Source organism: Bos indicus x Bos taurus, chromosome 29 (assembly GCF_003369695.1).
Source record: "Bos indicus x Bos taurus breed Angus x Brahman F1 hybrid chromosome 29, Bos_hybrid_MaternalHap_v2.0, whole genome shotgun sequence".
Lineage (NCBI taxonomy): Eukaryota > Metazoa > Chordata > Mammalia > Artiodactyla > Bovidae > Bos > Bos indicus x Bos taurus.
The window spans coordinates 11,985,249-12,000,785 of record NC_040104.1 but is presented as its reverse complement, the minus strand read 5'-3'; the positions used below and the strand labels follow the sequence as shown (position 1 = coordinate 12,000,785).

The following is a 15,537-nucleotide window of genomic DNA, read 5'->3' as shown; positions in this document are numbered from 1 at the left end:
TCCTCTTCTCCTCCTGCCTTCAATGTTCCCCAGCAACAGGGTCTTTCCTAATAAGTCTGTTCTTTACATCAGTTGGCCAAAGTATTAGAGCTTCAGGTTCAGATTCAGTCCTTCCAATGAATATTCAGGATTGATTTCCTTTAGCATTGGCTGGTTGGAGCTCCTTGCAGTCCAAGGGACTCTCAAGAGTCTTGTCCAACACCACAGTTCAAAAGCAGCAATTCTTCATTGCTCACCACTCTTTATGGTGCAACTGTCACATCCATACATAACAACTGGAAAAATCATAGCTTTGATTATGCTGAACTTTTTCAGCAAAGTAATGTCTCTGCTTTTAAAAATGCTGTCTAGGTTTGTCATAGCTTTTCTTCAAACAAGCAAGCATCTTTTAATTTCATAGCTGCAGTCATCATCTGCAGTGATTTTGGAGTCCCCCAAAATAAAGTCTCTCACTGTTTCCCTTGTTTCCCCATCTATTTGCCATGAAGGGATGGATGAAATGCCATGATCTTCACTTTCTGGATGGATAGTTTAAGCCAGATGTTTCCTTCTCCTCTTTCACCTTCATCACGAGGCTCTTTAGTTCCTCTTCACTTTCTGCAATGAGGGTGGTGTCATCTGCATATCCGAGGTTATTGATATTTCTCCCATAAATCTTGATTCCAGTTTGTGCTTCATCCAACTGGGCATTTCTCATGATGTGCTCTGCATATAAGTTAAGTAATCAGGGTGAAAATATACAGCCTTGACATACTCTTTCCTGATTTGGAACCAGTCTGTTGTTCCATGTCCAGTTCTGTTACTTCCTGACCTTGAGAAAGCATACAGCTTTCTCAAGAGGCAGGTCAGGTGGTCTGGTATTCCCATCTCTTTCAGAATTTTCCACAGTTTATTGTGATCCACACAGTTAAAGGCTTTGGCATTGTCAATAAAGCAGAAATATATGTTTTCCTGGAACTCTCTTGCTTTTTCTATGATCCAGCAGATGTTTTCAATTTGATCTGGTTCCTCTGCCCTTTCTAAAACCAGCTTGAACATATGGAAGGTCACTGTTCATGTACTGCTGAAGCCTGGCTTGGAGAATTTTGAGCATTACCTTACTAGTGTGTGAGATGAGTGCAATTGCGCAGTAGTTTGAGCATTCTTTGGCATTAACTTCTCTGGGATTAGAATGAAAACTGAACTTTTCCAGTACTGTGGCCACTGCTGAGTTTCCAAATTTGCTGGCATATTGAGTGCAGCACTTTCACAGCATCATCATTCAGGATTTGAAATGCTAAACTGGAATTCCATCACCTCCCTTAGCTTTGTCTGTAGTGATACTTTCTAAGGCCCACTTGACTTCACATTCCAGGATGTCTGGCTCTAGGTAAGTGATCACACCATTGTGATTATCTGGGTCATGAAGCTTTTTTGTACAGTTCTTCTGTGTATTCTTGCCACCTCTTCTTAATATCTTCTGCTTCTGTTAGGTCCATGCCATTTCTGTCCTTTATCAAGCCCATCTTTGCATGAAATGTTCCCTTGGCATCTCTAATTTTCTTGAAGACTAGTCTTTCCCATTCTGTTGTTTTCCTCTATTATTTGCATTGATCACTGAGGAAGGCTTTCTTATATCTCCTTGCTATTCTTCGGAACTCTACATTCCGATGCCTATATCTTTCCTTGTCTCCTTTGTTTTTCACTTGTCTTCTTTTCACAGCTATTTGTAAGGTCTCCTCAGACAGCCATTTTGTTTTTTGCATTTCTTTTCCATTGGCATGGTCCTGATCCCTGTCTCCTGTACAATGTCATGAACCTCTGTCCATAGTTCATCAGGCACTCTGTCTATCAGATCTAGTCTCTTAAATCTATTTCTCACTTCCACTGTATAGTCCTTGAATTGTGTTTTTTGCTCCATACCCACTGGGAGTGATGGGTGGTAATCTGGCACTATTGCTTAGCAGAAGCATGCAATATTCAGGCTTCAGTTGAAGAAAGTAAGGAAAAGCACTAGACCATTAAGCTATGACCTAAATCAAATCCCTTATGATTATACAGTGGAGATTAAAAATAGATTCAAGGGATTAGGTCTGGTAGCCTGTAGAACTATGGATAGAGGTTTGTAACATTGTACGGGAAGTGGTGATGAAAACCACCCCCAAGAAAAACAACTGTGAGAAGGCAAAGTGGTTGCCCGAAAACAGCTGAGAAAATAAGAGAACTGAACAGCAAACAAGAAAGGGAAAGATTAACTAGTGAAATACAGACTTCCAGAAAATAGCAAGGAGAGATAAGAAAGTCTTTGTAAGTGAAAAGTGCAAGAATTACAGGAAAATAATAAAGAATATAGATCTCTTCAGGAAAATTGGAGACACCATAGGAATACTTCATGCAAAGATAGGCACAATAAAGGACAGAAAAGTCAAAGACCTAACAGAAGCAGATGAGATTAAGAAGAGATAGCAAGAATGAACAGAAGACATATACAAAAATGGTCATAATGACCCAGATAGAGATGATGTTGGGGTCACTCATGTGAAGCCAGATATACCAGAGCATGAAGTCAAGTGGGCCTTAGGAAGCATCACTACAAGCAAAGCTAGTGTAGGTGATGGAATTCCAGCTGAGCTGTTTTAAACATCCTAAAGAATGAGACTGTTAAAGTGCTGCATTCAATATGTCAGCAAATTTGGAAAACTCAGCAGTGGCCACAGTGCTGGAAAAGGTCTGCTTTCATTCCAATCCAAAAGAAAGGCAATTCCAAAGAATGTTCAACCTATCATGCCTTTGTGTTCATCTCACTTGCTAGCAAGGTAATGCTCAAAATCCTTCAAGCTAAGCGTCACAATACATGAACTGAGAACTTGCAGATGTGCAAACTGGTTTGAGGAACCAGAGATCAAGTTGCCAGAATCCATTGGACCATAGAGAAAGCAAGGGAATTCCAGAAAAACTTCTACATCTGCTTCACTGACTATGCTAAAACCTTTCACTGTTTGGCCACAACAAACTGTGGGAAATTCTTAGGAGAATGGGAATAGCAGATCACCTTACCTGTCTCCGGAAACTCCGTATGTAGATCAAAAAGTGGCAGTTAGAATCAGACACGGAACAACTAAGTGATTTAAAATTGGGAAAGGAGTATGACAAGGTATACATTGTCACTCTGGGTATTGAATTTGTATGTAGGAAAGATGATTTGATATGCTGGACTGCATAAATCCCAAGATGGAATCAAGATTGCTGGGAAATCAACATCCACAGATATGATTATGACACAACACAAATAGCAGAAAGCAAACAACTAAAGACCAATTGATAAGGAGAGGAGATGAAAAAAAGCTGGCTTAAAACTCAACATTCAAAAAACTATTCACAAAAAGACACTCAATATTCATGGCATCCAGTCTCACCACTTCACATCATATAGATGAGGGAGAAGTACAAACAGTGGCAGATTTTATTTTCTTGGGCTTCAAAATCACTATGGACCTTGACCGCAGCCACAAAATTAAAAGACACTGGCTCCTTGGAAGGAAGAAAGGCTATGAAAAACCTGCACAGTGTATCAAAAAGCAGAGACTCACTTTGCTACAGAGGTCTGTAGTGTCAAAGCTATGGTTTTTTCAGTAATCAGGTACACATGTGATATCTGGACCATAAGAAACGGTGAATGCCAAAGAATTGAGCTTTTGAACTGTGGTGCTTGAGAAGATTCTTCAGAGTCCCTTATACAACAAGGAGATCAAACCAGTCAATCTGAAAGGAAATCAACATCTGACCCCTGCTGTCTTAGCTTAGGCATCTACTGAAAGTCTCCAAGTGGAAAGAACAGATGCTTCCACTGCAAAAGTGCCTAACCATGGCAGTCCCAAGCAAATAATTTGTAGCTCCACCATTGGAGGAAGCTCAGAAAGGCTGAAGTCTCAGTGTACCCTGGGTCTCCCGATATAGGCGTTGCATTCTCCCCAGCTGCATTGGAGGCCAAGGAAGAAGCATTCTGGGCCCTGGAGTAGGGGGATGGCTCAGAGATCCACTGGGGCCACCACTTACCAAGTAAGACTGGAAAGGATGGGCAGGCTATGTGGCAGAGAGCTGGTGACTGGGGTGTGGGAACAAAAGGGAACCAGCTCTGCATGAAGTACCTCACCCAAAATCCCCTGGAGGAGAAGCCAAGCAATAGATCATCTGAGATGGGATGAAGAGAGTCTATTTCATTACCCCTTATAATTCTCCTGAATGAGGAGGTGGTGGAGTTGGTGGGTAATCACAAACTCTTCCATGGCCTAGACCATCTGCCAGTCACTATCTGCCGGGGACCAGCCCCGGCTGATCCAGGGTATTCGAAGGAGAGACGGCGTAGGCGAAGATCAGGAAACAATTGCTTAATTAAATGTTAATTAAGGATATAAAGAGTAATAGAATGAGGATAGCTCAGTAAAATTCAGTGAAGAAAAGAGGCTGAAATAAGGATAGCTCAGTGAGGAAATTCAGTGGAGAAAAGAGGCTGAGTAGCTTGGTTTACACGGGAGACCAATAAAATTTCAAGACAAGAAGTTTGCACCACTTACGTAGGCCGCAGGCGTCCTTCCGTTCTCCCGAAGGAGAGGAGACACTGAGGCCTCCCCGGTCGGATCTTAGAAGCCCAGGCATAATTAGTAAGGATGGCAGGTTCCGCGTTCCAGATGGAGACTCAGCCAGAGTGAGAGAGAGAGCGACATGGGGAGACCAGTATTTCGAGAAACTGATCCCAATTCTTTATTTTCCATGGTCTACTTTTATACACTGAGATGTTATGCAAAAGTCACGTGGGGACAGCAGTCCTGACTTTTATTAAAGTCAGGTGCTTCACACAAATGTATACAGAGGTCTTAGGGGTGTTACATCATCTTCTGGCCAGGGGGGCCTGCTGACAATTTACGACCCTCTCCTTGTGACAGGGGTCAGTCAATCAGGACACTTACTTCTCCAGGGCTGATTATTCTCAAAACAGACGCCACCCAAATAAAGTTACATTCCTACAGGGTGACGGTGTAGTGGGTTTTAGTTAAGGAAAGAATTTACTTAGCCTAAGGTCTAACGTGATTAATATCAAAGGTTAATACTTATTTCTTCTATATATTCATTAATGTGTGTAAGGGCAGGGGATGTGGAGACTTAGCAACAAACGTTGGCTCAACAAATGAAAAACACTTCACCAACACAATTTCTAATTAGCCCACTATACTTATAGTTTTCTAACTTCTCTAAAGAACCTGTTTTTAGAGGGTTTAAAGCATCTCGTGCCTCTCACGGTTGGGAGGCTGTGAGCCTGACGAGCCTGTCAGGCAGGCTAGAGAACCTTCAGAGGAGTTTGTAGGTTAAAACACTCTTGTCACACCCAAGAGTTTTTATTGACTGGAGCTCTAGGTTAACTCCTTCTCCGAAAGAGGTGGTGGGGGACAGCCCCCCATAAAGTCAGAGGTGTAGGTAAGAGCACAAAGTAGTAAAGTAGGCAGGCTCTGATTATGGGGGTAGACGCTCGAGGATTTCCAGGGGGACTCCTGAGGCTCGATCCCGCCTTTGCGTATGTCGAGCCTCCTTCCTCATGACCTTTGCCATGGGCGGAGTACCTCACTCTGGCCCCCAACAACTATCCTTGGGGCTGCCTCTCCACATCTTCAGTCATGTAGTTCTGGAGGAAACTGACAATCATGTGTGCTGCTGTGTCAGGCCAATGACCATGTAAAGCCAATCATAGGACCCCATGGCCCTGCCAGGATGGCTGATCTAGGGCTGTACATGTGCACTGAGATACATCATTCAGAGAATGCCCTTGAACTCTAATGGCTCCAAGCTTCTTTCTTTACTAGGAGATGCCTTCAGGATATAATACCCTAGGACAGGTAGCTTGGACTCCCTCATTAGGTGTAGAAGCCTTAAGGAAGAAATTTGTCATGCTAAGACCATCAAAGAAGAGGGAAGGGAAAGGCCGAGAGAGAGAAAGAGAGAACTGATGACTTCTGATTTATTGGGTCCAGTCACAGAGATCTTTGTATTTGCTCTGAGTCTTGTGTCCTGGATTCCCAGAATCATTTCAATGAGTCTCCCTTTTCCTTGAGGGCAGGTGGAGGTGGGCTCCTCTCAATTTTGATTCAGACTTGGTTCTAGATACTTCAATCCCAGACACAAACAGAGGCAACCATTTGTTTCAGCACCATTAAGAGTGATACCCTTTATTCTTTACTGAGAATAGGGTGTGCAGACCACCAAACACAGTTCACCAGCATCCTGGGCAACAGTGCCCAAAGTGTGAGTGAGTGTGTGTTAGGAGCGGCCTCATTGATTCCTGAACCACTCCAAGCATTTATACTGCCCTTGCCAGGCCAATCCTATCATTTCCTCGATCAAAGACTGAGAAATACCGCCTCAGGAAGACGTCACCCAGGATCCAGAACTCTTTAGGTAGACTTAATCGGTGCTCTTTAAAGGCAGTATAGCAGTGGCCTCTAGAATCCTGGGGGAATCAGAGACATACACCAGTCAGCGTGAGCCCTTACCAGTGACTCCCCCCAATATCCAGACCCAGCACAATTCTTTGTTTTATCTCCCTCTTTTGGTAAGTATCAAGGGGTTTTCTCAGCAGCCGGGGATATGAGAGTTCATCCAAAATCAAAGAGGTCCAAGACATGAGGTTGCCATGAGGAAGGATGTAGGGTAGGGGAGGAGTGGTAGTTCAGAAACAGAGGAATGAAAAACAACAAAGTCCCACTGTAGAGCACAAGAAACTATATTCAACATTCAGTGATAAATCACATGAAAAAGAATAAGAAAATATATTTTTTATGTGTATAACTGAGTCACATTGCTGTGCAGCAGAACTTAATGCCACAATGAAGATTAGCCATGTTTCAATATAATTTTTTTTGAAAAGAACAAGTGTGTCCATAGCTCTCCTCACTCCCTGTTTCTTTCCTTCTGACTCTTGCTCCTTGTTTTCTCTGCAGAGAATGCTGGTTCTCCTTCTGCGTCCCCACAATCTGTACTTTATTTAAAAAAACTTTATTTTGTATTGGAGTATAGCTGATTAACAATATTCTGAGTTTCAGGTGGACAGTAAAGGGACTCAACCATATGTATCCAGGTATCCTGGTCCCAAAGACACCCCTCCCATCCAGGCTGTCATATAACTGAGTGGAGTTCCCTGTGCTACACAGCAACTCATTGTTGGTTATCCATCTTAAATAGAGCAGTGCCCACAACATGTTCTTGAAGCTTTAACTCAGGAAATCTGCGAAGCTTCCTTCAGCCCACACTCACCCTCTCTGGCCACTCCAGGCTTGGTTGGGTTAACTACTCTTGTTTCCCATTTGCACTGGTCAGTCTGTAGCCCTCATCACCCCTAGTAAGTCCCCAGTGTCCCAGTGCAGATCATCTTGAGATGCCATTTGCATGGAATCCAGTGCAGTTTTGCCTAGAATCAAGCAACTCTCCATATGGCTCAATGAGTTTGTGGTTTTAGAATTCCTGAAATTCCCTCTCTTCCTCAAAGCCTTCTTTGAGCCCATCAGCCTGCTTTGAACTCCCGCAGGGAGCTGACATGAAGCCTCCACCCTGTGCCGGGGCAGAGGAGTCACTGTGCACTCAGTATTCACCTTAGTATCCAACCTCCCCACAGAGGGGTATCCCAACTCACAAAGGAGGCACCTGGCCGGAGCAAGGGAAAATACAGCCGAGAACTAGGCTGACCATGTAATTTATCATCCAAACCAGGAAAACTTTGAGAAGGGAAGGGAGCCTGTTAACTTATGCTGGGACATCACACTGGGACTATCCCCAGATATTCTCCTTGTAACATGGCCCATTTCAGGGACTGCTAGTGCTGAATTTCATGTTCATGCACCTAAGGGTTCAGATTGAATTGAAGCTCTTTGAGGACTGAGAATCTTAGTGTTCCCCTCTCCCTGACTCCCACCATGCCATATGGTGTGGCCTCTCCACATTTATTTCAGGAAGATCAGTGTCCCACACGGCCATTTACTCTGAAGTGATTGGTTTTGTGGGAGTCACTGGCCCAGCCACCGGGTTCAGCAGCATCTGCAATGGTTTGACATGGCCTCCAGAGGGCGCCCTCCTCCAAGCAGCACCCCAAGGGTTCCTGCAAGCTCCAGTTTGAGAACTAACCCTCAGTATTGTCCTCTCACCTTGAGGATGTAGGCTCGAGCTGGCAGTCGGTAGTTGATGCTGTTGATGGTGAAGATAATAGACGGCAGGGTACTGACCGCAGAACATGAAACATAATACTATTAAAGAGAGAGGGTGAGAGGTTGGCCCTGGTGATACTTGTTGTGTGTGAAGACTGGGAGTGACCCTGGGGCATGACCCTTCACCTTGGAACCCCGTGGCGTGGCGCCGATGAGCTTCTGTATGTTATCGACCAGTGGTTTTGGGCCATCAATCAATGGTGCCCCGGTGTCCACAAGGGCCTCGCAGCCTCCAGAACAAGCAATAACCTTTCTTTCAAAGGAGATGCTGAGAAACAATGGAAGAAAGTGGGCATCAAGGTAACTCTGAGCCTCCCCAGAGTTGCCCCCTTCCTGACTGTCTTCTAAACAGCCCTTTGTCTCTTGCCCTCTTTTCCTTTGCTATCGACACAGTACTTTTCTTGACACCCTTGAATGTAGTACTTGAATACACCAGGATTTTTGTACCTTGACACAATCTGGTCTTCCTTCTAGAAGACTCCACTGCACTTTGACTAGGAAATTTCTCCTCATCTTCCAGATTCCAGCTTAATTTTATTGTTTTGGGGAAGTCTTTCCCCGAGTGTTTATGAGTCTCCTGTCTTAGTCATTCTCTGTAGACCCTTCCTCATGTCTGTCGCTGCTACTGCTGCTAACTCACTTCAGTCATATCCAACTCTGTGCGACCTCATAGAGGGCAGCCCACCAGGCTCTGCCATCCCTGGGATTGTCCAGGCAAGAGTACTGGAGTGAGTTGCCATTGCCTTCTCCTCCTCATGTCTAGCATGTACCAAAGTCATAATTCACTATGTAGGCGAGTCACTTCATGTACATCTGCCTTCTTAGATGTGAGGGCGAGTTTTATTCTCCTTGCCTCCCTAAAGTGCCTGTCACACAGTGGATGCCCAAAGCTTGTCTGTTCAATGAGTGAATGAAAACTTAGAAAACAATAAGTAACCTCCAGAGAGCTGTATCTTTTGGGGAACAAATAACGGGTCACACACAGAGTGAAGATGGAGATTCGCAGGGGCAGCATATTCTCACAGTAGGGGGAGAGAGGGCCTTCTCTGGGACAGGGTGTCTCCCAGCACTGCTTCTACAACCAGCTCAAACCCTGAGACCCTGGCCAGGAAATACATGACTAGCCCATAGAAACTTCAAAGGACAGGTCAGCTTTTGTCTGACAGTCTCTCACAGAATCCTATCAATTATGCCTCTTGTCCTCAGGTCACTCCTGGATCCCACCTTCCTGATCCTCTGTAATAGCCCCTGTCCCACTGTGTGCCCAAGAATTTGGTGTGTCTTTTCTATTAGTTGCTTTCATGTCTTAACACTGCAGGCAACCACTCTCCACTGCTGGATAGCTGCTCCCTAAGAAGACCAGTTTTCCCCATTTTCTCAGGACTGTCCCTGTTTTTTAACTGACATTTATCTGTACTGAGAATTTCCTATGTCCTAAGTAGCCCTGGACAGTCGGTCGTCTTATCGTAACTCTGTTCAGGCCGGAGATATTCTCCCTGATCCTCTGTTCACCACACTGTAGAGTTCTCTAACCATACTCCCCCACCTCAAAAGGCAGTGGGTGCAGCCTTCTCCCAGCTACACAGACCTCTCTGGTGCCTTTTAGGACCCTGATTAGAGCCATGCTCAGATTATGAACCCATGAGTTGTTTGTGTATTTATGTGCTTGTCTATTTGTTTGTATGTGTGTTTGCATGTTTTTTTGTGTGTGCTTGTGTGTCTCTGACTAGTTATGCATGTTTTTATGTGTTGCTGTGTATGTTTTTATGTGTCTGCTTGTGTGTTTCCATGTTTCTGTGTGTCTGTCTGTGTCATTGTGGGTGGTGTATATGTCTGTGTGACTGTGTGTCTGAGAATGCATTTGTGTGTTTCTGCCTGTGTCCATGTACAGTAGCGGGAGCATCACTTGGGCTGACCCTCAGAGGGAGAGGCTTACCGGTCCATGTGTACAATCCAGCCACCCGCTTGGATCAATGGTACCCACTTGAGCTCTCCCTTGTAGTAGCGGTGGTCCACCCCACCAAACATCACCACACTGCCCTCCCGCTTGTCTCTGTAGAGAGAAGAGAGGGGGGGATCCTTGGAGTACAGTAATAACAGAGCTGTCTGAGAGCTGTGCTTTTCTACCCATCAAGGCCCTAATAAGGTCCCCAGGTACAGATGCAAAAATCGAGTCTAGGAGAGATTGAGATCCAGACTAAGGTCTGTTACAGGCTAATGAGTGGCACAGAGGAGGTTAAAAGCTGAATCACTTGGCTGGGCTCTGCCTACTATGTCTTCTGAAGATGCCCTGGACCTCCAGCGACCTGAGTGCTTAGACACCCTCAGAGGACAGGGTGCTGAAGTGTTTTGGCTTTCCCCTTGTCCACCTTGTTATTTTTCAGGAAAATCAAGGCCTGGGAGTTCTAAGGGTGTGGGTTCAGGTCACCCAGAATTGGCTCCAATGGCCTGTGATCTCTACTGTCAAAAGGACCCCAAACTCAGAAGGGACTCCACTTCTGCTCTCCCTGTCTTGAAGTGTCTCATAGTTCTTAAACAAGGGGTCCCACACTTTTGTGTCCCACACTTTCATTTCTCATTGGCTCCTACAAATTGGGTAGCTGGTCCTGGGCTCCCAGTGAAATGCTAATGAGGAAGGAAAGATATCCACCATCCTTCTCCTTCCTTCCTTATCAAATTCATAAGCAAATCCTAATGCCTTTTCCTTCAACTTGTTTCCTGTTGCCTTCCATTAGCCTTCCTCATCACTCATCCCCCTAGACCAAGTCGCTGGTCTTGAGCCCAGGAGTAGGCTTGTGTTCCAATAAACTTTTATTTATAAAAGCCAGGGGTAAAGCCAGGCAGGGTTCTGGGCCCATAGTTATCCTGGGTTAGATTATCTCTCAGGATACTTCTTTATCAAGTGTTCTATAATTTTTGTGTAACTGAAAGCATCTTACAGCTAATTTGGTGAAATGGATTGTCCATTTCAAACTTACTTGCTGAAGTAGAAGGCAAAAACAGGCTCAGAAATGGCACCTTGATTCTTCAGCTTGTCAAAGATGGGGATTGCTCCAGAAGAGGATATGTTGGGGTAGTTCAAGCCCAAGACACCATCAAAAGGCATATCCTTAAACCCGTATTCTGCCGTGCTTAGACCAAACGGCTGGTCAGTGCTTACAAGGTCCCCAATCTGTGGGAAAGAAGAGTGTTCCCACTTACAGATACCTGAAGTGGGGCTAGGACTGGGCTGGGATGCATTGCCATTAGGTCCTCAGAGAAGAATTGAGGTTGGGCTCTGTCTCTGGTGGCTGACAGACAGTGAGATCAAGCTGGAAGGGGAATTTGGGTTCCATTTGAGAGAGGCTGTGAATTTTATAACATCTGCCACTCTGAAAAATACCACCTGAGTGAGTCATTTTGGCCTCGTGGCTTCTGTAGAGGTGGGGCAACCAAGAGTCAGGCCAGGTCCCATTCATGCCACCTTATGGACAAAACAATCGAGAGCAAGATGGCCTTCTCTGGCATCACTGTGACCTAATGACAGGAATGGACTGCATTCTCTGTAATGTACTGTGGATTCTGCATCTGTCCAGGAAGACAGAAGCCGAAAACACAATCTTGCTTGCAGGGTTCTATGAAATTACTGCCCGCAGAAATCACTTTTGGGGAATTGTGTATATTCCTGTGAGGTGTATGAGAGAGAAAAGAGGGAACATAACTACTCAAGTATTTGGGGGGAGGCAGGCCATAGGTTTATTAGACTCTCAAGGGTCCTCTAGAGTGAGAATTCATTTATCAGGCACCTTGACTTCTCAGACCCCCAGTTTCCGACTCTGGATACCTGAAGCCCTTGACTGCTCCCAGGGTCCTCAGATCAGTTTTATCCTGTCCACAGAAACCCACGGTAACTTCAGTCCTGAAAAGCCAGCCTAGCTCCACCTTTAACCACATGTGTACCCTCAGCAAGAACCTTGCTGTCTGTACCTCAGTTCCCTCATATGTCTCATGAGCTAATCAGAGTAACTGCTGTGTGTGGTTGTTGCAGGATTAAACCAGTTATCACCTGAAAGTGCCTGGAACAGTGTGTGAATATAAAAGTGGGTGCTTTTATCCTTTCTTCTCGCTCCCAGCAAAATGAACCGTAACTGCTCATGGGCAGAGGAGCTGCAAGTCCACACCTCAAACCACTCTCTGGGTTAGCTAATCTGTTTACTCGTGTGTCACCACGGATACTGCCTCCCCAGAGACATGATCCTGTGGATAAGATGGCCAATATCTATGGGAGTTAGGCTAGGAAGGGTCCTGCCAGATGGTCCTGAATCTGGTCACTCCCTAGCCAGTCCTGACTCAGCATATGTTATAGTGTTACCCGAACTGTGTCATGAGCAACAACTCCTTTCATTCTCCCAGATCCATAGGTGATCCTGAAGGTCTTATTGGTAGGCCGGAAGGTGGAAGACTGAAGATGTCTGAACCTAACGTGTGTAGCTGCAGACACAAGAGATGAGTGTCATCAGGTGCCAAGGATGGAAACAGGGTGGCAGGGCAAGTGAAGGATGGTCCGGGTATGAGGTATCTGTACTCACAACAGGCTGGACTGGTGCAAAAGTCGGATGGCACCCACAAGTCAGATGAGCCTGTGTCAAAGACAACCTGGAATTCCTGAGGGGGTGTTCCAATGGTGATTCTACCCACATAGACCAACTACAGAGAGAAGGAGGGAGTGGGTTAGTACAGAACTGGCTACCTTCTATTCCCAAGCTGCTGACTCCCTCTGGGTGTCACATATCTCTTGAGATCACTTTCTAACCACTGTGCACCTCACAGACTTTGGTCACAGAGGTATCTGCACTTGATATATTTTTCCTGTGCTACATTGTATGCAGGATATTGACTATGACCAGGCGTTGAAGTGGTTCCTCCTGCATGGAAAGCCCAGAGGCATAACCACTGGGCCTCCAGGACCACTGGACACCCAGGGAAGTCCTGGTGCCTTCGTTTGAGAAGCTCTGTAGTCTCTTCAAACCCAGCCTTAGCACTCATGTCTCCAGGAGGTCCTTCTTGATCAACCCCAGCCACTCCCTCCAAACTCAGACCGCAATCAATCAACACCACACAGGTGATCCTTTCATTTGACATGTATTTACCCTTTGCCTATCTCTCAGGCTGGCATGGGCATTCTTGAAGACAAAATAAGCCCTTTGTCTAATCTAAAAACAGTAACCACACTGATTCTTATGGCCATACATGGAATACAGGTTCAGTAACTTTTTAGTGCTGTCGTTCTTGCATCTGTGGAAACTGAATTCCTCTGCCTGGGGATTCACAATTGCTCTGCAGTTGGTACTACCTTTTGATCACTGATGGCTCACTCTTCATCTGTAACTGAGTGGCTCACTTAGTTCAGAAGGAACAATCACCCTCAAACAAATGACACATCTTTGACACAGAAATGGATATTTACCTGCCACCTGGTAATTGCCAGGCCCAGTCACCAAGACCAACAGTTGAGTATGAGAGTGCCTTCTCCTCTGATTGGGGGTCCCTGTTTTCCAGTGTCTCTGCCTCCTGCAGGAACCCCATCCCCATCATCCCACCAGGTACCTCCAGATGAGCCCCAGTGCTAGGCTAGAGCAACAGGGGGCGCTGTGGAGCACCATCCTCCCAAAATACTCACATCCCTGATGTTTCTCAGTGGGTGAGTTAGATTTGAGCCACGAAAAGAAATCTGGGACAGTCTGTAAGCACGTTCCTTCAGGAAATTGTTCAGCATATTTTTTTCACTAAGGATTTTTCTCATGGTATTCACTCTCCTTAGAGGTATTCTTTCACCGAGCATTTGACAAAGAAAACAAAGAAGAAGTCACAATTAGCTGTCTGTGTTAAGATATAACTGTCATTGTAATGGCCCTCTGTATTTTTTAATCATTTTTATGAGACACATTATTATCAGAACTTTATGCATATACCATGGCAAAGATATAGATTGAATACAGGTTCTGTTCTGCAATCTTGGGTGAGCCATATGACCATGTGGTGTCTCAGTATCCCCTTCGGTAAAATGGTAGAATATAACAATACAAACCCTCCAAATAGGATATCTTGGGGATAAGTGAAGTGATGGATAGAAAGTGAAAGTGAAGTCACTTAGTGGTGTCTGACTCTTTGTGACCACATGGACTGTAGCCTACTAGGCTCCTCCATCCATGGGATTTTCCTGGGGAGAATACTGGAGAGGATTGCCATTTCCCTCTCCAGGGGATCTTCCAGTCTCAACAATGACAGCCATTAGTATTGCTGTTGCCATCCCACTCATTCCTTCTCAAAGAATCTCAAGGAAGGAGGTAGAAGGGGGGCTCATCCTCTTTTACAAGGGAGCAATTTGAAATGCAAGAGGTTTCTGAGTTGGCTGTGGTCACACTGCTTGTCAGATATAAAACAGTGTATCTTTCTCCAAGTTGACAGAGAAGAGAGAATTGAAAGAAGAGTCCAAGATATAGCAAACAAGTAAGGGAATTCAGAGGCTTGAGAAGGAAGGACAAGTCAAATGAAAAATTAAAAGCAAACAACACAAAGAGAAATACACTCCAAGTGACTTCCAAAGAGATGGAGAGATAAGTGACAGTGATACAGAGATGCAGACATAGGCATATACACATTGAAGTAGATAGGGACAATAGAGGACATGTTGAATAAAATGTAGAAAGTGCTATTCCACAGGACCACATGGACATCTGCATAGACTGTACACTGAACAGTTACAAGGAGTTGCATTTTCAATAGGTCATGACATGACTGGATCCCAAGATTTGTGCAACCCAACCAAGACCTTAGGATCCACAGTTCCTATAGCAAGTTGCTTATCAATAAGTAAGATTTGAGCTATAAGACTCTTAGGGAAATATTCCATTCCCTTCTAAACCTGATGGGTGGAAGAATAATCAGATGAAAAGGAAAATCCAAGAAAGGAATATGATGCAAATTACAGTCCCATACTTACTTGACTATGCACTCTGAGAAGGCCACCAGCCCGAGGACCACAAGCCACTTCATGGTTCTTTCCTGGCTCCAGGTACTCAGGGAAGGTTGGGTTCTTAGCATATAGTGGTGACCAGGAACCCCTAGTTATATATGCTCTGACCTACCCGAGTTTTCCCCTTTAGGCCACTAAAAGATCTGAAAAAAACAAAAAGCTCTTGATTAAATCTTTACCTTCATCACTGTCCTTGGTCAGTGGCCTTTGAAGCTTCTCAGAATACAGAGAATTGAACTGTAATCTCTTCCTTGAAGCTTGGTTGGAAAATCAAACTGATCTGCATGGACATCTAAG

At 44.9% G+C, this 15,537-nt stretch overlaps 1 protein-coding gene across 1 annotated transcript; it reads right to left on the bottom strand.

Moving 5' to 3' along the window:
- Nucleotides 1-6,166: 6,166 nt before the first annotated feature.
- LOC113885746 (pregnancy-associated glycoprotein 1-like) lies at nt 6,167-15,323 on the bottom strand. Its single transcript, XM_027531359.1, has 9 exons — nt 15,208-15,323; nt 13,885-14,032; nt 12,794-12,911; nt 12,577-12,695; nt 11,204-11,397; nt 10,162-10,278; nt 8,352-8,493; nt 8,166-8,264; nt 6,167-6,478 (listed from the first exon to the last, which is right to left on the bottom strand). The coding sequence occupies exons 1-9, from the start codon at nt 15,306-15,308 to the stop codon at nt 6,329-6,331; spliced, it is 1,188 nt and encodes a 395-aa protein (XP_027387160.1). The 5' UTR covers nt 15,309-15,323; the 3' UTR covers nt 6,167-6,328.
- Nucleotides 15,324-15,537: the final 214 nt, after the last annotated feature.